Here is a 27,838-nt window from a genome sequence, read left to right on the forward strand (position 1 = left end):
GGAATGTCCGAATAAAATTATAGGGGTTATATTCATTATAGGGATAATAGATTGACGCTAGTATGAATTGCTGATGGCCTCTTATGGGAGCAAGTGGCACAAATCTATGCTTCATGCTAGCTAAGTTGGTTTTGACATTTTGGTAGGTGGCTGTCACTGGCTAGAAATCGTGTGTGGTGTATTGATTCAAAGAAACCATCAGATGAAATTTCAGAATATAAATCATTATGGAGCTAATAGATTGAAGTTAGTATCAATTGCTGATCTCCTTTTATGGGAGCAGGTAGCATTGTTAGTCTGTGCTCGCTAGCTAGTTAGCTAGCTTAGCTTGCTTGCTAGCCAGCTAATTAATTATGTTCTCAGATCTACTTAGCTAGCTAGTTCTTACCAGTGTCTAAGTTTTGGCGTTTCAGAGCAAGTTCAACCATCATTTTCCCAGGGAATGCTGTGCCATGATGTTGTGTCCTTAGATTAGCAATGTATGTGTGTGTCAGTGTCATACAGGTTCGATTGTTTCACTATCAGAATAAAATGATATGATACCAAGGTAAAGGCAGTAACTGCAGCCAAGGGCAGGTTGAAACCAAGCTAAAAGGCAGTAAGTTCAGTTACTACCATTTACCTTGGTTCCACAGTAACTCTTTGCAGTTACTGCTAATATGACCCCCATTTTCTCCAAAACACAATACAATAGAGGCCGGATACTTGTCCACATGATTAAGCATGTATTTAATGTAGCAAAAATGACATTAACTAATTTTCGACCAAATTAGCATTTACTGCCTTTTTGCTTGGTAGGGCAGTACAGTAATCAACCTTATAGAGTCCACACAAGCCCACACAGTAATGCCAGGCCATGGCTCCTCCCCTGGCCTTCCTCCCCTTGGACCACTCAAGGTTAAACCCAAGCAGTCAGCCTTAAGGGAAATATACAGCCTCTCCATGTTCCACTGCACAGGCATAAACAGCCCGTAGAACACACACACACACACACACACACACACACACACACACACACACACACACACCTCAGGGAGCACCTCTGTGAGCACTACAAGGGGACGTGAGCTACAACTTTAAGCTGCCTTCTATCTGGGGGCTTTAATCTCAATCTCAAGGCAGATTCTCAAATATTCTGGAACTAAAAAGGGTTCTACCTGGAACCAAAAAGCGTTCTCCTACGGGGACAGCCGAAGAACCCCTTTGGAACCCTTTTTTCTAAAAGTGTCTTGTACTGCACTGGGCTGTGAGAATGTGAGGCCATAGAATCAATGTGAGGCCATAGAATCAATGAAAACAGATACACCAATCACAGAAGCACATACTTCATTACCATTAGCATACATACAAAACCACGCTCACATTACAGCTATCTACAGTTGAAGTTGGAAGTTTACATACACTTAGGTTGGAGTCATTAAAACTCGTTTTTCAACCACTCCACAAATTTCTTGTTAACAAACTATCGTTTTGGCAAGTCGGTTAGGACATCTACTTTGTGCATAACACAAGTAATTTTTCCAACAATTGTTTACAGACAGATTATTTCACTTATAATTCACTGTATCACAATTCCAGTGGGTCAGAAGTTTACATACACTAAGTTGACTGAGCCTTTAAACAGCTTGGAAAATTCCAGAAAATGATGTCATGGCTTTAGAAGCTTCTGATAGGCTAATTGACATAATTTGAGTCAATTGGAGGTGTACCTGTGGATGTATTTCAAGGCTTACCTTCAAACTCACTGCCTCTTTGCTTGACATCATGGGAAAATCAAAAGAAATCAGCCAAGACCTCAGAAAAGAAATTGTAGACCTCCACAAGTCTGGTTCATCCTTGGGAGCAATTTCCAAACGCCTGAAGGTACCACGCTCATCTGTACAAACAATAGTACGCAAGTATACACACCATGGGACCACGCAGCCGTCATACCACTCAGGAAGGAGACGCGTTCTGTCTCTTAGAGATGAATGTACTTTGGTGCGAAAAGTGCAAATCAATCCCAGAACAACAGCAAAGGACCTTGTGAAGATGCTGGAGGAAACAGGTACAAAAGTGTCTATATCCACAGTAAAATGAGTCCTATATCAACATAACCTGAAAGGCCGCTCAGCAAGGAAGAAGCCACTGCTCCAAAACCGCCATAAAAAAGCCAGACTACGGTTTGCAATTGCACATGGGGACAAATATCGTACTTTTTGGAGAAATGTCCTCTGGTCTGATGAAACAAAAATAGAACTGTTTGGCCATAATGACCATCGTTAAGTTTGGAGGAAAAAGGGGGACTCTTGCAAGCCGAAGAACACCATCCCAACCGTGAAGCACGGGGGTGGCAGCATCATGCTATGAGGGTGCTTTGCTGCAGGAGAGACTGGTGCACTTCACAAAATAGATGGCATCATGAGGTAGGAAAAGTATGTGGATATATTGAAGCAACATCTCAAGACATCAGTCAGGAAGTTAAAGCTTGGTCGCAAATGGGTCTTCCAAATGGACAATGACCCCAAGCATACTTCCAAAGTTGTGGCAAAATGGCTGAAGGACAACAAAGTCAAGGTATTGGAGTGGCCATCACAAAGCCCTGACCTCAATCATATAGATCATTTGTGGGCAGAACTGAAAAAGCGTGTGCGAGCAAGGAGGCCTACAAACCTGACTCAGTTACACCAGCTCTGTCAGGAGGAATGGGCCAAAATCAACCAACTTATTGTGGGATGCTTGTGGAAGGCTACCCGAAACCTTTGACCCAAGTTAAACAATTTAAAGGCAATGTTACCAAATACTAATTGAGTGTATGTAAACTTCTGACCCACTGGGAATGTGATGAAATAAATCATTTTCTCTACTATTATTCTGACATTTCACATTCTTAAAATAAAGTGGTGATCCTAACTGACCTAAGACAGGGAATTTTTACTAGGATTAAATGTCAGGAATTGTGAAAAACTAAGTTTAAATGTATTTGGCTAAGGTGTATGTAAATTTCCGACTTCAACTGTAGATATGTGTACAGCTCTTTTGAAGGCGGACATGCTAGCTAGCTGTGATGTGGATAAGTCCAGCTTGTTCCAGAGCAATGCTCCACAGAACTGCAGACTGCCTTGGAAGACCATGTCTTATTGCACTGATGTAGGGTGGGAAGCCATTCTGTGGCGCAGTAGTCCAGGTGAGTTGTTATCATGGTGTGGTAGATTTTCAGGAGGATGTCTTTGGAGATGAAGCCCCTTGCCCTTTTAAGAGTGCAAGCCCAGACAGCAGTTTCCCTGTGACCAGGCTGGCGTGCTCAGTCCGGTGTAGGTATGGGTCCAACTTCATCCCCAGGTACTTTATGGCATTTACTTGTTCATATGTGTTTTGTCTGCCTGTTATTGTGATACTTTTGCCCGTGTGTCTCAGCTTTTGCGGTTTGCCAAACAGCACTGCCTTGGTCTTCTGAGAAAGATAGTTTGTTTATAGTAGGACCATCTGTAGAGCATCTACAGATGGAAAATCCGGACTATCCAAATAAAGTGTGAACAAATGTTGGGGTTGGATGTTGAATAGACATCTCATTGAGCTAAATCAGTTTCAGTGGTTCTGATGGGCTAAGGTCACCGCTGCCAGGCAGTCAGGCGCAGTGCAGTCCTGATGACAAATGCTTGATCACTCACTACAGTGATTATATACGAGCCCACGAAGTCACACCGTAGGACTGGGATCCCGGAAACATCAGTGATCATCATTTCACGTGATCGTCATTGTTGAGAGTTGATTGTGTTTCTGAATGAGCGCGTACAGTAGCTGGCATGTCAAAGAGTGTGTGTGTGTCAAACCGAGGCCAGGGTTGAGTTGGAGTGTTAGGTTAGTTGTTTGTTGTGTGTGTATGTGTGTGTATGTGTGTGTGTGTGTGTTTGTGTGTGTGTGTGTGTGTGTGTGCCTGCGTGTGTGTGTGTGCATGCATGTGTGTGTGCGTGTGTCTGTTGGGTCCTGCCTGCCAAGCCCCCTCCCTGTAGAAGATTTATCTTAAAGAGACAGAGCTGAAGAGCTGGGGTGTCCTCTCAGAATGCCCACACAAATTTACGACTCTAATCTCCTCTGCGTTCGCACTGGTGACTTCTGTCCTCCCAAGGGACAACCACACACACACACGCTAAAAATCTCTCCTTCTCTACATTTTTTTTCTCTCTTTCTCTATTTTATCCTTTCACGCCTAACCTTTCTTGTTCTGTCTCTTTTCTCTCCCCTTCTCCCTCTCTCTGAGTATGTAAAACCTTCCTGAAATTCATCCATAAGGCTAATAGAATGTTATGACAACATAAGAGACAGTTTAAGGTGCTATAAGTGATGTGTTGGCACTATACATGCCGCTAATGTTTGTATAATGTCAACATTTGAATGGAAACTGAAAAAAACATCCATCAGTCATAACTGTCTTTCTTTTAACAACCCCCATATCAAACAAAGTACATTTCTCATGGCTCCAACCAAATTAACATAATAAAGTTAGAGAAAATGCAGTATCCATCCCCCTCTGAAAGAGTTAATTCTAGCTTCCAACCCAATAATTTTTCTGGGTGGAAATGACAGTGGTTGAAGGAAAGTGTCAGTGTACATTATCATTACAGTACAATGGAGATTACTGATGTTTTTTTAAATGTTGTGTGAACTCCCACTGCGATCTAGATAGAACCCACTCTTTCTCTCTCTGATGCCTACTCCAACATTTACATTCTTTGTCCCTTCCCTCTCTCATCCACAGCAGCTTGAATAACCCCTGAACCTGTCAAGGGCCTGACTGACTGACCAATATACAAGATTATAAAAGATTATGTGATTGATAGAAAAAACAGCTGACTGACTGACTGGATGAATGGCTGACTGTGGTTTCTACCGTGCCGTCTACAGTAAGGCAGCACTGGAATATAAAGTACTGTGCTGGCCGCAGCTGGTTTTTTCTAGTTCTCCCCATCCGCGCTGTGGCTCTTCTATGTTTATGGGTTTATTGTTTAAATCTGTTCCTCTCTCCACAGTGAGATAGGTGGTGAGGCAGATCGCCCCCAGGCCACACAGGTCTTTAAAGACAAATGATTTTTCTAAACCACAATCACTAACACAAACACTGAACGGCTCCTTAGAGAAACACAGCGAAATGAACAACAACACACAGAGCAAAACAGACCAAGCATCCATTTTCAATTAGCAATCCTTCTGTCCCTGTTTTCTCTCTAGAAGAGAAAGAGACAACAGCCAAAGCAAAAACATCCTGACATCAGCAAGTCTCTCATCTCTACATGACACAATACTTTACCATTCTCTCTCTCTCTCTCTCTCTCTCTCTCTCTCTCTCTCTCTCTCTCTCTCTCTCTCTCTCTCTCTCTCTCTCTCTCTCTCTCTCTCTCTCTCTCTCTCTCTCTCTCTCTCTCTCTCTCTCTCTCTCTCTCTCTCTCTCTCTCAATTCAATTTAAGGGCTTTATTGGCATGTGAAACATATGTTAACATTGCCAAAGCAAGTGATGTAGATAGTAAACAAAAGTGAAATAAACAATAAATATTAACAGTAAACATTACACTCAGAAGTTTCAAAAGAATAAAGACATTTCAAATGTCATAGTATGTATATATACAGTGTTGTAACAATGTGCAAATAGGAAACAAGTACAAATGGGAAAATAAATAAACATAAATATGGGTTGTATTTACAATGGTGTTTGTTCTTCACTGGTTGCCCTTTTCTTGTGGCAACAGGTCACAAATATTGCAGCTGTGATGGGACACTGTGGTTTTTCACCCAGTAGATAAGGGAGTTTATCAAAATTGGGTTTGTTTTCAAATTCTTTGTGGATCACTGTAATCTGAGGGAAATATATGTCTCTAATATGGTCATACATTTGGCAGGAGGTTAGGAAGTGCAGCTCAGTTTCCATGTCATTTTGTGGGCAGTGTGCACATAGCCTGTCTTCTCTTGAGAGCCAGGTCTGCCTACAGCAGCCTTTCTCAATAGCAAGGCCATGCTCACTGAGTCTGTACATAGTCAAAGCTTTCCTTAAGTTTGGGTCAGTCACAGTGGTCAGGTATTCTGCCACTGTGTACTCTCTGTTTAGGGCCAAATAGCATTCTAGTTTGCTCTGTTTTTTTGTTTGTTCTTTCCAATGTGTCAAGTAATTCTCTTTTTGTTTTCTCATGATTTGGTTGGGTCTAATTGTGTTGTTGTTGTTGTTGTTGTCCTGGGGCTCCGTGGGGTCTGTTTGTGTTTGTGAACAGAGCCCCCCTCTCTCTCTCTCTCTCTCTCTCTCTCTCTCTCTCTCTCTCGATACAACAGGTCTAAAACTTACCTTGAGAGCGCTTTCCCAACAATGCAGTGATAACAATAATCATATAGATAATAGAATACAAAATTAAAGTAAGAATTAAAACCACACAATAACTATGATGAGAGTTCAAGAAACATGAGAATGAAAGTATATACAGGTCAGTGCAAGTACCTAATTCAATGTGCAGAGATGACCAGCTCTCACAGCCTCACTTCAGAATTAGACGTTCATCCATGTTTCTCAAACAACACATTTTGAAGTTGTTCCAAACGTCAAACTTCAAAGTGTTTAAAGTTAAGTTTAAGGTTTTGTTTTAAGGTTAGGGTTAAGTTCAGGCATTAACTCCAAAATCTTAAGGTTAGGTATTAACTTCAAATGGTTAAGGTAAGGGTTAAGGTTTGTGATAGGCTTAAAACAAAATATAAAAAACAACTTTCTATTGCTGGATTTGAACTTGCAACCTTTGGAATCAGAGGCAGATGCTTACACCCACAACGCCCTAGCAAAACCGAAACCTACTTAAAGGTAACAGCACTCACTGTTGCCCCTAGTGGCCGTTTGTTATGTAATCTCCCGACGTCCTCAGACATGGATGGATGTTGAATACTGACTTGTATCATGGGTGACCTGGCTGGGTGGAGGTGGGTTTAAACATAAAAAGTGACTAGTAGTAGGATATACATGTAAACAGGGCTAAAAAGTGACTGGTAGCAGGAATATCTAAATACTTACAGTAATATACTAATGTTAATATTAACCAGTAGCAGGATAAATAGATACATAATAATGTTAATCAATAAACAGCAGTGGAAGGAATTGAATCAATAATCATTTTAACAGCAGCATGGATGGGCATCGAGTCAGTGTGGATAGTCTGTGGGAAAGGGAGAGCAGTTCCGTACCGTTGTCCGGCAGAAAGAAAGCGGCTAATGAAATGATGAAGACAGAGAGAGGGAAGCGATAAAGAGCTGGAACACCCAGAGGGGTTGGGATGTAATGGAGCAGAAAGGCAGGCCCTGGTCTCAGGGGCAGACCCAACAGCATCCACACAACACAACACACCCCTGCAAAAAGAAACACAGTGGCGCAGCCCACATGGGACTCATCTATTAGAAAGAAAGAGAGGGGAGATAAGTATAGGGCAATCTGAATGCTCTCTCTCCCTCTCCACCCCTTGAGTCTGTCTCTCTGCTCCCTCACATAGTATCACATCTTTCCCCAAACACCAGTTTCAATAAGTTTGTAGAGGAGATCTTCATGCCAAATGGAATGAAATTCTCTCTCTCTCTCTCGCTCTCGCTCTCGCTCTCTCTCTCTCTCTCTCTCTCTCTCTCTCTCTCTCTCTCTCTCTCTCTCCAACATTCTGCTAAAAAGGGCAGTATGCCTGCTGTGGACAAACATTATGTGGGGACATCTAAATAATAGTATTACCATCAGTGATCACTAAGTAGCTAAGTCCCTCTGTAGAGCAGGATAATGAAGCATGTATGCTCATGGGCAGGCACAAACACACACACACACACACACACACACACACACACACACACACACACACACACACACACACACACACACACACACACACACACACACACACACACACACACACACACACACACACACACACACACACACACACACACACACACACACACACACACACACACACACACACACACACACACACACTAGGGTAGTGGAGGAAATATGAGCACTCCACTGATTAAGCCCTGTACATGATCTGACCTCCTGTCTATGTTGTCATGGAGCACCAGGTTAGAAGAGTGTTCCGCCGCATCGCATTTCCGCATGTCTCTGCCACAACAAAACCAATAAGCTCATTTAATCACTGATGCTCGTTTCCAGCTCACAACCTCTTGGTGTTCTAGCCAAACAAAGTGACAATGACACGGGCCATTTCTTTTCCTCCTGCTGACAGCAAAACGCACGAATGACACACACTCATGCAGTGTTTTATGTGGAGTGAGTCAGTGGGGAGAAATAGTCTGAAATGGCACCCTGCTCCCTGGCCTACACAGTGCACTACTTTTGACCAGGGCCAATAGGGAGCTGCTTAAAAGTAGTGCACTTTATAGAAAATAGGTTGCCATTTCAGACGCAGGTATTCTTTCATAATGAATGGGAAACAATGGAGTAAACCGTAGGATGATGTTGCATGTACAGTGTAGTGACAGGGAGAAGGGAGGAGGTGCTGAGGCTGACAGTGAGTGAGATAGACATCTTGGGATATAGGACCTGACAGATGATTGGCAGATAGGTGGCTACCGGCCATTCCATCATAGAACTGTCCTGTATGAAAAGCCTGAGTGTTGTTGGATTTCCACCCCTCTGCAGAAACACATAGAGCAGCCTATGCAGATATATTATTGACAGATGTTGTTACAAAGGGACACACACACACCTGTGTTTGTAATCTTTCTAAAGACAGAGGCAAATTAAACAGAAGCATGCTAGAGAGCGAGATGGCTCTCTAGCGAATCTCTCCCTGCGATTGTGCGGCTGCTTCCTACAGGGGGGGTTGAGTGCTGTCAACTGGAGCTAAAATAAACTGTCACCCCCCACCCGCCCAGGGCTGTACATTAAGCTGTATGGAGGTGGGGTTGTAGTGGAATATCTCCTGCAGAGAGACAGCCTACTCACTGACACATATACATACATATCCCACAGTTCCCCTACTCTCTCAGCCAATCACAGGAAGACTAACAGAGAGAGGTTAACAGCTCGTCCGAGAGGGCGCTGTGCAGAATCACTGATCTACAAATCACCTGGCATCCCAAATAACCTTAAGTGACCAAGATTAAACAATCTGTGCAGCTACTGTATTGAATGAGTGAAAAACAAACATTTGCATGAAATTATTGATCTAATCTGCCTGTGTGAATGACTATGAATAAATCTACAAGCACAAGTAAAATAGAGTTAAAACACACTTTTCACTGGAGGTGTTTCTCCCTCAAAGTCCAAGGTGACTGGTGTCTGACACATTAGAGCATATAATGACTGAGAGCACAGAAGAGGGAAGAAGAGAACTTGGTTCCCCTCCAGAGGAATACAACAATGAGTAGAAGGTGTGAATCAATGCTCTGTCTTTCCGTGACAAAACCCAACATCACACACCTCTCTCTCTTGTTGAGAGACAGACAAAAGCAAGGGAGCAAGGAGGATAAGAGAGGCAGTGACGGAGGGAGGGAGGCGTCGAAAGAAAGAGTGTAGAAAGAGTGGTGTGATAGAGGAAGTAACAGAAGACATGGCTGTTCTGAGTCATTGAACGTTTTGACAGTATGGTGATGAGTCAGAATGAATTGGAGGGGTCCTCTTCACGTGTGCCTGATGAAAATACAAGACTGTGGCCCTTCTATTCCGACATTGAACAGCTCATGACTCACTCAGTGAGCATAGGGGGGCTAACAGTGTGGGGGCAGATCAATGTGTTTGGCTATGATATGAACACAAACACAATCCCACAGAGAGAGAGACTGAGAGAGTGGAGTAGGCAACTGCAACTCTATTACGGCTCAGTCTTATTGTAGCACAGCATTACCCAGCTCCACCATTCCGGCTCTGATCGCATCAGTTGCTCAGCGGCTCCTGTGCTCTCCATCACAGCGAGGCCCTGGGGACACCTGCCTTGCTGACTGACCTATTTAGATCCAGGGTTTCGCGGGCAGAGGTGGAATGTGCCAGGAAAATACCAATCTCAACCAATCGCGTGGGTCGCGCTGCATCGCTCCATCTTGATTCGCTAACAACTCTCTGTGGGACACGTAATGGGTTATTCCTGTCCTGCCAAAGATAGATAACCTACTACAGGCTGTACTGTACTAATAATGTAGTTCAATTCCCAACCCAGTCTGGAAGCTTACACCATATAATTACATATATAATCTTTAATTTACAAGGTCTTTATGGCCTACACATGCTTGTCGTCTTAGAATATACAGTATGACTGTGAAATGTCTTTCATGTCCCCGCCAATCTCTGAAGTAGGGAGGCTCTCTCTCCTTAGCTCTATGGGTCCCAGGGGTCCACTCTCTCTAAACCTTCCATTACTGCCTGGTTGTATGGCACAACAACAACCACTGTCTACATGGGGTCAGCATGCACGCACGCACGCGTGCACACACACACACACATACGAAAGCACGAACGCACACACACACATACGCAGGCATGCACACACACACTACGGATGGGCACTTAGCACCAGGAGCATAATTTTGTGCTGGATAGAAGACATTAGTTCCTTCAGACCGAAATTCCACACACACTGGAGTAGTGACAAAACGACCCATTCTGCAACAGCCACTCTCTTTAGAGTTCTTATCTAATGCATCAAATTCTATCCCTACTCCCTTATCCTTCTGTGGAGCACCAACTGGCCCCTGCATAGATAGCACCTTACACATATGGAATCCAATAAGGTAAGAGCTACAGTGCCTTCGGAAAACATTCAGACCCCTTGACTTTTTCCACATTTTGTTAGGTTACAGCCTTATTCTAAAATTGATTAAATAGTTTTTTCCCTTATCAATCTATAATATGCCATTTAGCAGACGCTTTTATCCAAAGCGACTTACAGTCATGCGTGCATATTTTTTTTTGTGTATGGGTGGTCCCGGGGATCGAACCCACAACCCTGGTGTTACAAGCGCCGTGCTCTACCAGCTGAGCTACAGAGGACCACCAGCAATCTACCGGCAATCTACAAACAATAGCCCATAATGACAAAGCAAAAACAGGTTACTTTACATTTTTGCTATTTGGTTTTAAATGAAAATGGAAATATTATATTTACATAAATATTCAGACCCATTACTCAGTACTTGTTTGAAGCACCTTTGGCAGCGATTACAGCCTCGAGTATTCTTGGGTATGACGCTACAAGCTTGGCACACCTGTATTTGGGGAGTTTCTCCCATTCTTCTCTGCAGATCCTCTCAAGATCTGTCAGGTTGGATGGGGATCGTCGCTGCACAGCTATTTTCAGGTCTCTCCAGAGATGTTTGATCGGGTTCAAGTCCGGGCTCTGGCTGGGCCACTAAAGAGTGTTCAGAGACTTGTCCTGAAGCCACTCCTGCGTTGTCTTGGCTGTGTGCTTAGGGTTGTTGTCCTGTTAGAAGGTGAACCTTCACCCCCAGTCTGCGGTCCTGAGCACTCTGGAGCAGGTTTTCATCAAGGATCGCTCTGTACTTTGCTCCGTTCATCTTTGCCTCGATCCTGAATAGTCTCCCAGTCCCTGCCGCTGAAAAACATCCCCACAGCATGATTCTGCCAGCACAATGCTTCACCGTAGGGATGGTGCCAGGTTTCCTCCAGATGTGACGCTTGGCATTCAGGCCAAAGAGTTCAATCTTGGTTTCATCAGACCAGATAATCTTGTTTCTCATGGTCTGAGAGTCTTTAAGTGCCTTTTGGCAAACGGGCTGTCATGTGCCTTTTACTGAGGAGTGGCTTCCGTCTGGCCACTCTACCATAAAGGCCTGATTGGTGGAGTGCTGCAGAGATGGTTGTCCTTCTGGAAGGTTCTCCCATCTCCACAGAGGAACTCTAGAGCTCTATCAGAGTGACCATCAGGTTCTTGGTCACCTCCCTGACCAAAGGCCCTTCTCCCCCAATTGCTCAGTTTGGCTGGGCAGCCAGCTCTAGGAAGAGTCTTGGTGGTTCCAAACTTCCATTTAAGAATGATGGAGGCCACTGGGAGGAGGGAGGAGGGTGCGGATGGAGCGAGGCAATGTGAGGTGACATGGATTTTCTCATGTCTCCCTGGTTTTATGCAGCAATGCGCTACAGTACTCTCTACGTAGCCACATAATGCTTGGAGAGAGATGTTAGCTGTGACGCACGGAAACCACCATCAATATTGCAATACACAAAGTTAAGAGCGGAGAGTTGAGAAGTTGCAATGTGTTTTGAACTGCGTAATGAATTATGACTAATTTGATACACAGCCGGTGCAACACAGCAAACTTGTCTGTCTTGCAATTTCCTCCTAACATTGTAAATATTACATGGCATCTACAAATGACATAGCTGGAGTTACTTTGGTTGAATAAGTTAGGAGCTGGGCTGTGCCGTGCAAGGCAAGGTGCTTGGTTATTGAGGGCGTGGGCAGTTGGTTCTGTATGGGTGATGTAAGAGGGGAGAGGATGAGGAGCATGAGGAGGAGGAGGATGGGGGGAAGAGGAGGAGGAGGAGGAGGAGGAGGGAGGGAGGAGGAGGAGGAGGAGGAGGAGGAGGAGAATGGGGGAAGAGTAGGAGGAGGAGGAGGAGGAGGAGGAGGAGGAGGAGGAGGAGGAGAATGGGGGAAGAGTAGGAGGAGGAGGAGGAGGAGGAGGAGGAGGAGGAGGAGATTGGGGGAAAGAGTAGGAGGAGGAGGAGGAGAAAGAAGAGGAGGAGGTGGAGGAGGAGAAAGAGGAGGAGGAGGAGGAGGAGGAGGAGGAGGAGGAGGAGGAGAATAAATATGATCATATTTATTGGCAATATTTCATATACCTGACAACAGGGAATTTTCTCCTAAACATCCACTGAGTGGCGCAGAGACAACATTCAAATGTGTGCAGACTCGTTGCAACTTCAGCTTTAAGCAAAAAATGATTTAGTCCGTCTGTGACCAATAGTGAGTGGTCTTCTTTCAATTCTATGAAATTATTTAGTATATTTTTATGCTCTAAATCAAGCAGAGAATATCACAGCGAGATGAAACCACAACAGTTGGACTCGCTAGACTGTCACCGTTCGTTTGCCTTCTCCCAAGTTGGGCTCACTCGCTCAGAGGAAGAGATAATCAATTATTTGTTTGGGCTCCCTCGTTCAGAGGAAGAGCAAATCGATTATTTGTCTTGATAGGTCAGAAAATATGACACGTCACTCCCTATTCAAATGTGGGGTCTGAAACCTGACACTTCAAGTCAGCTCCGCTGAGAGAGTGGAAGCAGAGAGCAGTCAGATGGGGCTTTCTGGCACGGGACCCTACGAGCGCTTTGTAAACCAAAATGTTAGTGAGAACCGGTCCAGAACCCATATAGGGGACTTAACATCTAAGAGGAGAAAGCTGCTGCACCTCTCTCTCAGCGTCTATTTCTGTAGGTCTCTCATCTCCAAGAGGGTGAGTCTGAGTCACTGCCTGAAAACAGCAGTATGCAGGCCCTCCCTCCACCACTCGCAGTTTGACCGATCCATGCAGGGCACACTCACCTCAGTCCTATGGACCACTGAATCCTGAGTTCAGGATTGGTTAAAGCACAGGATGGGTTTAGAATGAGTATAAAAAGGATATAGTATGGTTTTAGTATATACTGTATATAAAGACATAGGATGGGTATAAGGATACAGGATGTTTATTAGGATATAGGATGGTTATTAGGATATATATGTTTATTAGGATATAGGATGTTTATTAGGATATAGTATGTTTATTAGGATATAGATGTTTATTAGGATATAGGATGTTTATTAGGATATAGTATGGTTATTAGGATATAGGATGGTTATTAGGATATAGGATGGTTATTAGGATATAGGATGTTTAATATATATAAGAAGGCTGTTAGGATATAGGATGGTTACTAGGATATAGATGGTTACTAGGATATAGAATGTTTAAAGGCCCCAGACCCCTTGGAATTCAACATGAATCCATATGAATTCTGCAGTTACTGTTCCAAAATCCACAACCCATTTTAGGCATTCTACAATGCATCCACATCAATCATCAATCAGAAGTGTCGAGAAAAGATAAGCAGATCATCGATATTCATGAGGCTAACACTGCCACTTTATTTTTGTTCTCGTACTCTCCCAAACGTTTATCTTGCATATCAAAGCACTCATAAGCTTTCCCCAAGTCAATCATTCGGCAAACGGAACGCAGCATAAATGGCACACAATTATCTCCGTCTGCGCAGTCATGTGAGAGACAGAGAGAGAGAGAGAAATTTCCACTCTCTTTGTTGGGACAGTGAGAGAAATAGGCCTAATAATAAGCTAGTACTTACGGTAAGCAGAGGCAGTTCAGTGAGCTCCACACACACACACACACACACACACACACACACACACACACACACACACACACACACACACACACACACACACACACACAGTGGAGTGCTCTGCTTAGTTTGCCAATATGGACCTGATTATCTACTGCCCGCTGAGGCCTGTCTCTCTGCCTAACGCCCTTACCTCTCTTTACCTCTCTTTAACTCTCTCTCTCTCTCTCTCTCTCTCTCTCTCTCTCTCTCTCTCTCTCTCTCTCTCTCTCTGTCTTTACCTCTCTTTCTCTCTCGCTCTCGTTACCTCTATTTCTCTCTCTTTCTTTACCTCTTTACCTCTCTTTCTCTCGCTCTGTCTTTACCTCTCTTTCTCTCTCTCTCTTTATCTCTATTTCTCTCTCTCTCTCTTTACCTCTATTTCTCTCTCTCTCTTTACCTCTCTTTCTCTCTCTCTTTACCTCTATTTCTCTCTCTCTCTTTACCTCTATTTCTCTCTCTCTCTCTCTCTCTCTCTCTCTCTCTCTCTCTCTCTCTCTCTCTCTCTCTCTCTCTCTCTCTCTCTCTCTCTCTCTCTCTCTCTCATAGCCTGTTGTTTCCCTAGGTCTTTCTCGCTTTGCTTACCTCAATCCCTTTCCCGCTCTCTCTCTTTCTCACTCTCCCTCTCACTCCCTCTCTCTCCCCCTCTCACTCTTTCACTCAATTTCTTTCTCTGTGGACTGACGCTCTTCTCTCAGTCAGCCTTCTTTCCATGTGAAAGCCCAGCCATGACTAAGACAGCTGTTCAACCCTTCCTGCTAGTCTATTTCCAGCCTCTCTGTGACAGGGATGTATACATGGGGCAGGGGTTCTGTTAGTGCTTTCACCACACACACACACACGCCAGAGAGCAGGATTACACACATAGTACACACACACATACATTAGCACACAAACATGCACACACACTAACACGTGAGATGGATTAGTCATCCATAGTGGTAATTATTACATACATAGACACAATTCATTTTACTGCACACACACGCCATTTTCAAGGTTCACACAACCATTTTCAGCCTATTTCTGAGGAACTCATTTGGAGAGCTAGACGTGCATGCACCTGGTCTGGTGGACTGCATGAATTGATTTGTCTGATTGGTCTAAACCAGACTGCTATTCACCAGCATGACAGATGGGAAACTTTCCCTCACCCAAATGAATATCACCACTCACACACAAACATAAGCAAACAAACATACACACACATGCACGCACACACACACACACACACACACACACACACACACACACACACACACACACACACACACACACACACACACACACACACAGGATCATTAGTTCTCTCTCTACATGATTTATCTTGATCTGTGGCAGTGTAAGGTATGCATGGCTCTGGCTAGGAGAACATTGTGATTGATGAGGTTTGCAGTGTGGACGTAGAAGGTGTGGCTGTAAATTAGTCTATTATGGAAAGCCACGCTAACGCTACGCACTGCTCCCTCCACATGAATGAATGAATAAATTAAAGAGACTGCCAGTGTTTCTTAAACACTTGAGATAGATGTTGCCCTCAACCACAGATCTAGGATCAGATTACCCTACCTCCAAGCCCAACCTTAACCATCAGGGGAATAAGAAATATCTGAACCTGCCCCATTGGTTAAGGGCAAATTCTAATTTCTAACCTACAAACCTACCGACCTAAAGTCCATCTCTCCTTCCTTCTCTCCAGTGTTGGGATGTGTGTGTGTGTGTGTTTGTGTGTGTAGGGTGCTAACACATTATTACAGCACCTTCAGAAAGTATTCAACTCCCTTCACTTTTTCCATATTTTGTTGTATTACAGCCTGAATTTAAAATTGATTAAATGGAGATTATGTGTGACTAATCTACACACAATATCCCATAAAGTCAAAGTGGAATTTTGTGTTTTTTATTATTATTTTTTAATGAAAAGCTGAAATGTCTTGAGTCAATAAGTTTTTAACCCCTTTGTTATAAAATTTTTACATTTTAGTCATTTAGCAGACGCTCTTAACCAGATACATTTTTTAAAATATATTTTTTCATACCCCCCGTGGGAATCGAACCCACAACCCTGGCGTTACAAACACCATGCTCTACCAACTGAGCTACATCCCTGCCTGCCATTCCCTCCACTACCCTGGACGACGCTGGGCCAATTGTGCGCCGCCCCATGGGTCTCCCGGTCGCGGCCGGCTATGACAGAGCCTGGATTCGAACCAGGATCTCTAGTGGCACAGCTAACACTGCGATGCAGTGCCTTAGACCACTGCGCCACTCGGGAGGAGTGGCAAGCCTAAATAAGTTCAGGAGTAGAAATGTCCTTAACAAATCACATAAGAAGTTGCATGGACTCACTCTGTGTGCAATAATAGTGTTTAACATGATTTTTGTATGACTAACCCATCTTTGCACCACACACATTCAATTATCTGTAAGGTGCCTCAGTCGAGCACATTTTCAAACACAAAGATCAGGGAGGTTTTCCAACGCCTCGCAAAGAAGGGCTCCAATTGGTAGGTGGGTAAAGAAATAAAAAAGCAGACACTGAATATCCTTTTGAGCATGGTGAAGTTATTCATTAGGCTTTGGATGTTGTATCAATACACACAGTCACTACAAAGATAAAGGCTTCCTTCCTAAATCAGTTGCCGGAGAGGAAGGAAACTGCTCAGGGATTTCACCATGAGGCCAATATACATTTTTCAACAGTTACATAGTTTAATGTCTGTGATAGAAGAAAACTGAGGATGGATCAACAACATTGTAGTTACTCCACAATACTAACCTAAATGACAGAGTGAAAAGAAGGAAGCCCCTACAGAATATAAATATTCCTAAACATCCTGTTTGCAACAAGGCACTAAAGTAACACTGCAAAAATGGGGCAAAGATATTTACTTTTTGTCCTGAATTCAAAGGATTATGTTTGGGGCAAATCCAACACAACATCACTTAGTACCACTCTTCCTATTTCAAGCATGGTGGTGGCTGCATCATGCTATGGGTATGTTTGCCATCGGCAAGGACTAGGGAGTGTTTTAGGATAAAAGGAAACGGAATGTAGCTAGGCTAAGCACAGGCAAAATCCTAGAGGAAAACCTTGTTCAGTCTGCTTTCCACCAGACATTGGAAGACAAATTCACCTTTCAGCAGGACAATAACCTAAAATACAAGGCCAAATCTACACTAGAGTTGCTTACCAAGATGACATTGAATGTTCCTGAGTGGCCTAGTTACAGTTTTGATTTAAATTGGCATGAAAATCTATGGTAAGATATTAAATTGTCTGTCTAGCAATGATCAACAACCAACTTGACAGCTTGAAGAATTTTTAAAATAATGATGCGTAAATATTGTACAATCCAGATCTGCAAAATTCTTAGAGACTTACCCAAAAAGACTCACAGCTGTAATTGCTGCCAAATGTGTATCTAACATACATGTACAGCACTGGTCAAAAGTTATTGAACACCTACTCATTCAAGGGTTTTTCTTAATTTTTTACTATTTTCTACATTGTAGAATAATAGTGAATACATCAAAACTATGAAATAACACATATGGAATCATGTAGTAACCAAGAGTGTGCAAAGCTGTCATCAAGGCAAAGGGTGGCTATTTGAAGAATCTCAAATGTAAAATATATTTTGATTTGTTTAAAACTTTTTTGTTTACTACATGATTCCATATGTGTTATTTCATAGTTTTGATGTCTTCTACAATGTAAAAATTGTCCAAAAACCTTTGTAGTGTACATTGAATACTTATTTAATCAAGATATATTAGTTTTATATTTTTCATTAATACTTGTAACATTTTAGAATTTTCCTTCCACTTTGACATCGAGTATTTTTTGTAGATCGTTGACAAAAAATGACAATCAAATCCATTTTGAATACCTTCTGAAGCACTGTAGCTGTTGATCAGTCGATACAACAGGACACTAATTCCTCCAATTAGGAGAGGTGACAAAGACAGCTGAACTAACACACAGGGGGCACAGACTAAAACTAGCAGAACACACACACGCACATGCACACTCACACTCACACATTACAAATCCATAATCCATGTCATCCATGTGTGCGTGCGTGCGCGCGTGTGTGTGTGTGCACTGTGTGGGTTAGTCACTGGCCATGTGAGTCATACATCTCCCACCTGCAGCCCAGCAAGCAGAGAACACACACACACAGATTGGAGGGACAGATTGAAGACTGCATGGACAGAGCAGTGAGGAGCATCTGGACATGGTGAATCACTGAGTTCTCACCAGCAAAAGCTATGAGAAGGACAACTCTAATCTGTAAGAGAGAACCAGAGAGAGAGAGTGATCCCCCCTCTTTCCTCTAAGGTCTGAAGCACAGCAGGTTTTCATTCTTTACCCTGCAATCAGGGACTGATTCAGATTTGGGTTTAACCAAGTGAGTGCAATCGCTGGCCAATCGTTGTAGTAGCAATCCTAATAGTAGGAATATGTATGTATCTCTATTTGAGTATCCCTGCCCTAATGTGTCTAGTCGTGCACTACATAGGGAATAGGGTGGACACATGCACTAGTATTAGCCCTGCTAACCCACATACAGAAAATAAGCTAACCAATTACCTTTACCAATCCTCATCATCTCTGTGGTATTCCCTGACCTCTCTGTCCCCACTGCCGTCATCCCCGCAGGCACAAATACACACACCCACACACACACACCCACACACATAGATGTATACGTGCGCACACACACAGTAAAGGTTTCTCACTGCTGTAGTTAATGTTATGCAGAGGCCCAGACAGCAACAACATGTTGCTTACAATATTAGCACCAATACTATTGTAAAAAAATTACACACCAATACTATTACAAAAAGAAAGCGAGCAGGGTTTCTAAGTATTCTAGGACTACCACAGCACAGTGTCCAGTGTCCAGACAACCACCAAGGAGGTCAGGATGGCTACATCACTGAAGACATGCATGCACGCATACGCACCCACGCACACGCACACGCACACGCACACGCACACGCACACGCACACACACACACACACACACACAACACACACACACACACACAGGTGAGTGAGAGACAGAGTAATTGTTAGGACACCTGTGATGGCAGCTGTGAAGTCCTTTGTGACAGACAAGACACTTCCTGGATGATGAACTCATTCAGTTTTTCTTTGCGTCCCATAATTCCCCCCACCTGCAGCGCCCTCCCCCTGAGCAACTTAATGACAGCAGAGCGATTAAACATTTTCTCTGTCAATCAGCCACATATAGGTTGCGTCCAAAATGGCACCCTATTCCCTATAAAGTATAAAACACTTATTTTGACCATTATGTGCCCTGGTGAAAAGTAGTACACTATGTATGGAATAGGGTGCCATTTGGGACGCATTGCCCTGACTCACCTACTGTTCTGGTTCCAAAGCTAGAGACTGGAGTCCACCAATGACCGCCATTTTAGTATTTATTTTTGTATCTATACTAGCATACTCTGACCATTCTCTGGCCACTCTCACAGTAGTTGATATGTATTTTGTTACCAGTACCACCAACACAGTCTATTCCTCGCACTAACATTTCTAAGAAATTACCATTATCTGACAAAGAATGATCACTGATCTAAAATCAGATTGTACAAATACAACACCTCCCATTAAAAAAATACACAACATTGTTATGCATTCCACATCTCTGTGCTGCACCAAAAGGTTTATCGTAGCTTGAGAGTTGATGAAAAAGACAATTTAGGTGTGAAGTATTCTCAGCTCAACATAAAGTGAAGGTGGCTTTGGGAGTGACAGACATATTTGATAATGAAAGGGAAGTATGCTACAACGCCTGATGAGCCAGTCGGTGTGTGTGTTTGTGTGTGTGTATAAATCTGCACTTGTATGCATACCTGCTTTCATGCATGCCTGCATGTGTATGCGCATGTGTGTGTATGCAAGTGTGTGTGTGTTTGTGTGATTCACAGTGTATCATCATCCCAGTCCTCTGGATGCCCAGTGCTGGCTGTGTTGCCGTCACTGTCCCATCCTCCCCTTATTCTCTTTCATGTCCTTTCATGTTTCATTACAGGCTGCATGGGAGAAGGCTGGCTGCTGGATCAGCCACAGCTACACTGAGCTGCTGCCTCTAAAGGTCACTCTGTGCTAGAGAAAGGTTCCCTTCCACAATACCATCTGAATGAATGTACAATGAAGCTTGCTCTCAAGTCATGGGCGCAGACAGAGGAGGAGAGAGGAGAGTTTTTTTCACTCTCATAAGAGAGAAAAGGATAATGGAGAAAAGAGAAGGTGTTAGTGAGGAAAGAGAAAACGATGAAAAGCTCCACAACGAGAGAATTCTCTCATGGTGAACGTTCAAGCAACATTTGTTACAGTGTGATCTACTACTGTCCGGCTCATGACAACACAACATAAGAGACATTTCCCAAGTGAAAAAGCAAATGATTTTCACAAGCCTGGAAGGGGAGGATTCTGAATGAAATGGAGGAGGATGCCAAGACTTGGTCCATTGGTTGATAAAGTGCATGTCGGTAGAGAACACATTTTGTTTAGTGACAACCATTTGTGTGAACAACGAACAGAGGGGCAGAGAGAGAAGAAGAGTGCTTGATTAATAATTCAACGGGGTATGTGCTTTATAAATAGTGAAAGATTAAATATGTAGGGGAGCACAGTGTACTGTACCCTGACTACCCTCCAGACCTGGGTTCAAATACTATTTGAAATCCTTTCAAATACTTCATCTGGGCTTGATTGAGCTTTCCAGGCACAATAGAACCAATAGAGTAGTCACAATGTTGCAAACTGCCCATCAGGCATCGAGGCAGACAAGAGCAAACACTAAAAGTATTGGAAAATAATTTAAATAATCCAACCCAGCTCGGAAAAGTAACCAAGTTTTGTTCCCTCCACCCTTTCCCTTTTTAGTTTCTGCTGAGACACTGCTTTAGACGTCATGCAGATGGAGGATCTTCATTTGATCACCCTGTTGCAGGAGAACAGGAAATGTAAAACTTGTAGTGTATTTGAGGTTTAAAAAGGCTTCTGAAGTTTGTTTTCCCTTACGAAAAATGTATCAACCCCTACAAAAACCCCTCCATTAATTATAATCCACATAATACTTCACATTTCCTGTTGCTGCATGATTCTTTTCCTGCTGTAGCAAACTGGCTCAAATTAAGATCCTACTGTACATCTGTGTCTTCCCTCTCTCTCCCATTCCATATTTTCACTTTTCATCCATTCCACTACCCTCTCTCCCTCCCCTTCTTTCTCCCCCTCTCTCTCTCCCTCTTTATCTGTATCCCTCTAAAGCAGCTCTCCCTTTGGACTCGCCATGCCACGTGACTCAGCTATAGCGTGCTCCTTTCAGAGTCTCCTCCTCAGCCTGTCTCTCCATCCGTTTCAGGCGTACTGAGGAGCCGCAGGCCACTCTTCTTCTGAAAGCCAGCCTACCGAAGCTCCTGCAGTGGCCCACTCCTCTTAAAAGCTTCCTGGCCTCCTTTATTTGAAGGCTAAATTGAGCCGATATTCATCAAACCGCCGCAGCCCCTTTCCTTCTGTGTGGCTCTAACAGTTTGAATGGGCTGGGATTCCTCTCGGTGTAAATCACTTGATCCAATGAATCCCCCACTCAATCACTCAGGCTGTACTCTGGGGTCTATTTATAGCCCTGCCATTGTCTTTAGGCTGGAGGGATGAACATACAGTACAATACTGGCTCTGGCATCGACCCATTGTACTGTACAATAATTCCCATAGACCTTTGGGAAGCACAACGCTTACTCTATGATCTGCAAAACTTACTGTTGGGTGGGTCCCGTGTGGCTCAGTTGGTGGGTTCGATTCCCACAGGGATCCAGTACGGAAAAGTATGAAAAATGGATGCGCTCACAACTGTGAGTCGCTCTGGATAAGAGCGTCTGCTAAATGACTAGAATGTAAATGTAAAAAAATGAAAGGAGCAATGATTTCATGATCTACACTGAACAACAATATCAAACGCAACATGCAACAATTTCTAAGATTTTACTGCGTTACAGTTCATATAAGGAAATCAGTCAATTGATATAGATTCATTAGGCACTAATCTATGGATTTCACATGACTGGTAATGTAATACAGATATGCATCTGTTGGTCAAAGATACCTTTAAAAAAAAGTAGGGGTGTGGATCAGAAAACCCGTCAATATCTGGTGTTACCACCATTTCCTTTGCATAGAGTTGGTCAGGCTGTTGATTGTGTCCTGTGGAATGTTGTCCCACTCCTCTTCAATGGCTGTGAGAAGTTGCTGGACATTGGCGGGAACTGATCCAGAGCATCCCAAAAATGCTCAATGGGTGACATTTCTGGTGAGTATGCAAGCCATGGAAAAACTGGGACATTTTCAGCTTCCAGGAATTGTGGACAGATCCTTGTGACATGGGGCCATGCATTATCATGCTGAAACATGAGGTGATGGTGGCGGATGAATGATATGACAATGGGCATCAGGATCTCATCACGGTATCTCTGTGCATTCAAATTGCAATTGTGTTCATTGTCCGTAGCTTATGCCTGCCCATACCATAACCCCACTGCCACCATGGGGCACTCTGTTCACAATGTTGACATCAGTAAACCGCTCGCACACACGTCTGCCATTTGCCCAGTACAGTTGAAAGCAGGATTAATCCATGAACAGCACACTTCTCCAGCATGCCAGTGGCCATTGAAGGTGAGCATTTGCCCACTGAAGTCAGTTACAACGCCGAACTGTAGTCAGGTCAAAACCCTGGTGAGGATGATGAGCACACAGATGAGCTTCCCTGAGACGGTTGGACAGATTGTGCAGAGATTCTTTGGTTGTGCCAACCCACAGTTTCATCAGCTGTCCGGGTGGCTGGTCTCAGACGATCCCGCAGGTGAAGATGCCGGATGTGGAGGTCCTGAGCTGGCGTGGTTACACGTGGTCTGCGGTTGTGAGGCCGATTGGACGTACTGCCAAATTCTCTAAAACGACATTGGAGGCTTATTGGTAGAGAAATTAACATTCAATTCTCTGGCAACAGCTCTGGTAGACATTCCTGCAGTCAGCATACCAATTACATGCTCACTTGAAACTTGATACATCTGTGGGATTGTGTTGTGTGACAAAACTGCACATTTTAGAGTGGCCTTTTATTGTCCCCAGCACAAGGTGCACCTGTGTAATGATCATGCTGTTTAATCAGCTTCTTGATATGCCACACCTGTTAGGTGGATGGATTATCTCGGCAAAGGAGAAATGCTCACTAACAGATATGTAAACAAATTGGTGCACAAAATTTGAGAGAAATATGCTTTATGTGCTTATGGAAAATTTCTGGAATCTTTTATTTCAGCTCATGAAACATGGGACAAACACTTTACATGTTGCGTTTATATTTTTGTTCAGTATATGTTCAGAGTACAAATCCTATTGTGTACTCAAACTATGAAGTTATTTCAAGGTAACACTTAGGATGAAATTGTGATAAACAATGTGATATAGCTGTATAGCTAGCTAGCTACATGCAAGTACCGTAACCATTTCGGTTGCGTTCGTATATTCAGTCTGAGTATGCCAGAGCGCAGAATAACTGATGAATTTACGAACGCACAACACCCGTTGAATATGGCCGGTGTCAGTAAATGTCGGCAAAAAAGCATAATTAAATTGTTGCCAGCAGAGCTGGTTAGGCTGTTTTCATGTTACCAGAGGTAAACAATGAACCATAATTCCAATTTTGTGTCTGAAAGTAAATAGCAAGCTAGCCAATGTTAGCCAGTTAGCTTGAGTGCTTGACTGCGGTTGTGAGGTCAGAACGCTCGGATCAACCCTACTCATCAGCCAGAGCGTCAAGTGTGTGCTCTGAACGCTCCGAGAACAAAATGAGATGGTTGGGGCTAAAGCTTAAGAGGGTGTGAACAATGCTGAATGGGTGTAGACAAAGAGCTCTTCACTAGGTACCAAAACATTCAAAGGCCATTTTCTCAAAAGTGAGATTACAAGTTTATCAACTTTCAAAGCAGAATAACTTTCCCATTGTTTCCTTAAATGCAGTGTATGATATACCATTTTGTAGCTCAGTATCTCTGCTTTTATCCAATGTAAAAAACACAATTTCAAATGTTTCTACTTAAGACCGAATTAAGGCGGTCGGTCACATATGATCAGGTTTCAGATAGACAACCTGAGAATAGACAGCTAATAACATCTCACAAGTCTTCCCCGACCCCCATACTTCACAAAGCTATCCATCACCCAAGACACACCCAGTAGTTTGTCTGAATTCAAACCCAGGGATCTAAATGCTGCTTTATGGTTTCTCCTACGTCCCTTCTGCTAGGCTTTGAGTCAGTGGGGAGGATTAAAAACACCCAGTGATTGGTACACTGCAACGGCAGCACTCTACATTCTGGTCACACACACAGATGAAAGCCTGAGCCTCCCTGAATCATAGAGGCTGGAGAGAAATACATCTCCCATCTCCCAGTCTGTAATTGGCAACCTGCAAATATGCACAATGGTGATTTACTCAACCCTTTTCCCAGACTCCTCAACCCCCATTTAGGAGGACTTCTGACCTGGCTTTCTGCAGAGAGGGAGAGAATATCAACTAATCCAGTTTCTTATCCTCATCAATTTGGTCAACATCTCATCTAACATCCGTTTATGGACGATTCACTAATGTATTTAGGAAAATGAGGAAATGTGTTGGTGAGCCACACTACTCACAACGTAATGGGGGAGAGAGAGAGAGAGAGAGAGAGAGAGAGAGAGAGAGAGAGAGAGAGAGAGAGAGAGAGAGAGAGAGAGAGAGAGAGAGAGGGAGAGAGAGAGAGAGAGAGAGAGAGAAACTGCGAGAGAAAGAGAGAGAGAAAGGGAGGAGGATATTATCCTGAGATCACACCACTATATGTGGTGATGCTGTGCTGTTGAGTTTGAGATGAGATGCAAGACACATTTCCTGAAAGGGACACAATACAAATTTGATAGACTTGGAAGAGAGAAACGTGACTGACAGGTAGGGAGAGCTCAACAGAGTGAGGGAGAGAGAGAGAGGGGGGAATAGAAACAGATAGAAAAAGAGACAAAGAGAAAAAAGGGTGAGAGAGGAGGTAGAGTATGTGGAAAGGGAACGTCTTGCTTACCTCCAGGTGAGGCGCGGGGTTGAATCCGCACAGGTTGCACACTTGGGTGTGGCACTGGGTGCAGGAGCTGTAGTTGGGTGGCTCGGCTGTGCTGCCGATGTTGAGCTCCGTCTTACACAGGGGGCAGTTGACTTTGGGCTTCTCAGGCTCCACAGGCTTGGGAACAGGCTCCTGTCTGGCCATCGGCTGCTGCTGCTGTTTGAGGGGAGACCCTTGCTGCTGCTGTGGACCCTTGTGATGATGCGCAGGCGACTGCTGCTGTTGGGGCCCTTTCTGAGTTGGTGCATGGGGGCCACCCATTTGGGGCGCATGGGGTCCACTCATTTGGGGTGCATGGGGTCCACCCATTTGGGGTGCATGCGGGCCAACTGTCTGGAAAGGTTTGGCACCAGGAGGTCCTTGTTGTTTATTGGCAGGTCCACCCCTGGCAGGGGAGGGCTGGGAGGACGGTGGCCCTGAGAGGGGGTCAACAGATGCCAGGGTGCTGGCCGCCTGGTTGAGGAGCGACGCCCCAAAGCCAAACAGTTTGGTCAGGCCGTCCTGGGGAGGCTGTCCCTGGGGGGCGGAGGGCCGATGGGCGGGGGAGGAGCCAGCGCTGGCAGCCTGGCGGCCACCCTGGTGCATCGGGGAACCTCGGCCCAGGTCTGGCTGGGAGGGAGCCTTGGCCATGCCCACCAGGGGGACTGCCCCAGGGTGGGGTATCCGGGGCTGGCCGGGACCTCCAGACCCTCTCTGGCCATATGGGATGTGCTGGGGAGAGCTTGTCGAAGACCCGGGCAGTGAGGCTGAGCCGGCGACAGGGTGTCTCTGTAGGCCAGGGGAGGGCTGTGGCTGATGCTGAGCCTGGGGGTTGGTTTGAGGCTGGGTTTGACCAAAGGGCTGTCGCTGGGGCTGGCTTTGGCCGTAGGGCTGTTGTTGGGGCTGGGATTGACCATAGAGCTGTTGCTGGGACTGGCCATAGGGCTGGGATTGACCATAGGGTTGGGGCTGAGTTTGGCTGTAGGGCTGTTGCTGAGGCAGGGATTGACCATAGGGCTGGGGCTGAGTTTGGCCAAAGGACTGGGGCTGGGATTGACCGTAGGGCTGGGCCTGGGGCTGAGTTTGACCATAGGGTTGGGCCTGGGGTTGGGAGTGGGGTAAAGACTGAAGTGGGGGCCGTACCTGGGCCTGGGGAAGGGATTTTAGCTGGGCTGCCTGATGAACAGGTGATGGCTGGACTAAGGGTTTGGCTTGATGGGATGGAGAGTGGATCTGCTGCTGGCTCTTGGATCGTGGGGTGGTCATGTCAATGCCCAACGCCCTCTGCATCTGGCAGTTGAGACAGAGCCACTCCTGGACCTGGGAAACACAAAGAAGAGAAAAAACATGTTAACAGCACAACAAGTACATTAATTCATGTACTCCTCTTTGATCTTTTTAAACATATCAAGTGTTTGAAGCATTTGGTCAATGTCTACTGTAGTTTTGACTTATGGGATTGAAGAAAGTACCTATACAATTGAGTAATATCTAGTAGTAATTCAACCAAAAAATTAACTGCAGTACAGACTGATTGCAGAGTAAATAACCGCAGCCTGCCAGTAGATTCACCGCAGGATCTAGAGATAATGAGCTCACAGCTCCTCCTCCTCCTCCTCCTCCTCTTCCAGATCCAGGGATATCCTCCCCTGTGTCCAAGTATGCTTTCCCACTCCATCTCCAGCTGGAGAGAAGCGGCTCTCCAAGTTGGCTAAACCAGCCTCCACTGCCCCATCATTATGTTTACCTTTTTTTACATTTTAGTCATTTATCAGACACTCTTATCCAGAGCGACTTACAGTTAGTTCATTCACCTTAAGATAGTTAGGTGGGACAACCACATATCACAGGCATAGTAAGTACCCTTTTCCTCAATGAAGTAGCTATCAGCAAAGTCAGAGCTAGAAAGGGGGGAGTCAAGTGCAAATGTTGGTTCAGGAAAGTTTTTTTGGTGGGGGTAGAGGTGAGGAGGGGGTTATTTAAGATAATCTTTGAAGAGGTAGAGTTTCAGGTGCGGGGACTCTGCTGGGCAGGGCTGCTGTCCTAGCTTCAGGGGGAAGATGGTTCCACCATTAAGGTGCCAGGTGAGAGAGAAGAGCTTGGACTGGGCTGAGAGGGAGCTGCCCTCCCGTAGGGGTGGGAGGGCCAAGAGAGCAGAGGTGGCAGAACGGAGTGCTCGGGTTGGGGTGTAGGGTTTGAGCATAACCTGAAGGTAAGGAGGGGCAGTTCCCCTTGCTGCTCCGTAGGCAAGCACCAGGGTCTTGTAGTGGATGCAAACTTCGACTAGAAGCCAGTGGGGTGTGCGGAGGAGCGAGGTGAGATGGG

General features: G+C 44.5%; 1 protein-coding gene across 1 annotated transcript in view; it reads right to left on the bottom strand.

The window, feature by feature from the left end:
* LOC121537238 (protein bassoon-like) overlaps positions 1–27,838 on the bottom strand; it is a 219,993-nt gene that overhangs the window by 73,614 nt on the left and 118,541 nt on the right. Inside the window, exon 3 of the mRNA XM_041844922.2 lies at positions 25,496–26,833. Within this exon, the coding sequence (XP_041700856.2) occupies positions 25,496–26,833 (1,338 nt within the window). The remainder of the gene's footprint in view (positions 1–25,495; positions 26,834–27,838) is intronic.

This window comes from Coregonus clupeaformis, chromosome 24, assembly GCF_020615455.1.
Source record: "Coregonus clupeaformis isolate EN_2021a chromosome 24, ASM2061545v1, whole genome shotgun sequence".
Lineage (NCBI taxonomy): Eukaryota > Metazoa > Chordata > Actinopteri > Salmoniformes > Salmonidae > Coregonus > Coregonus clupeaformis.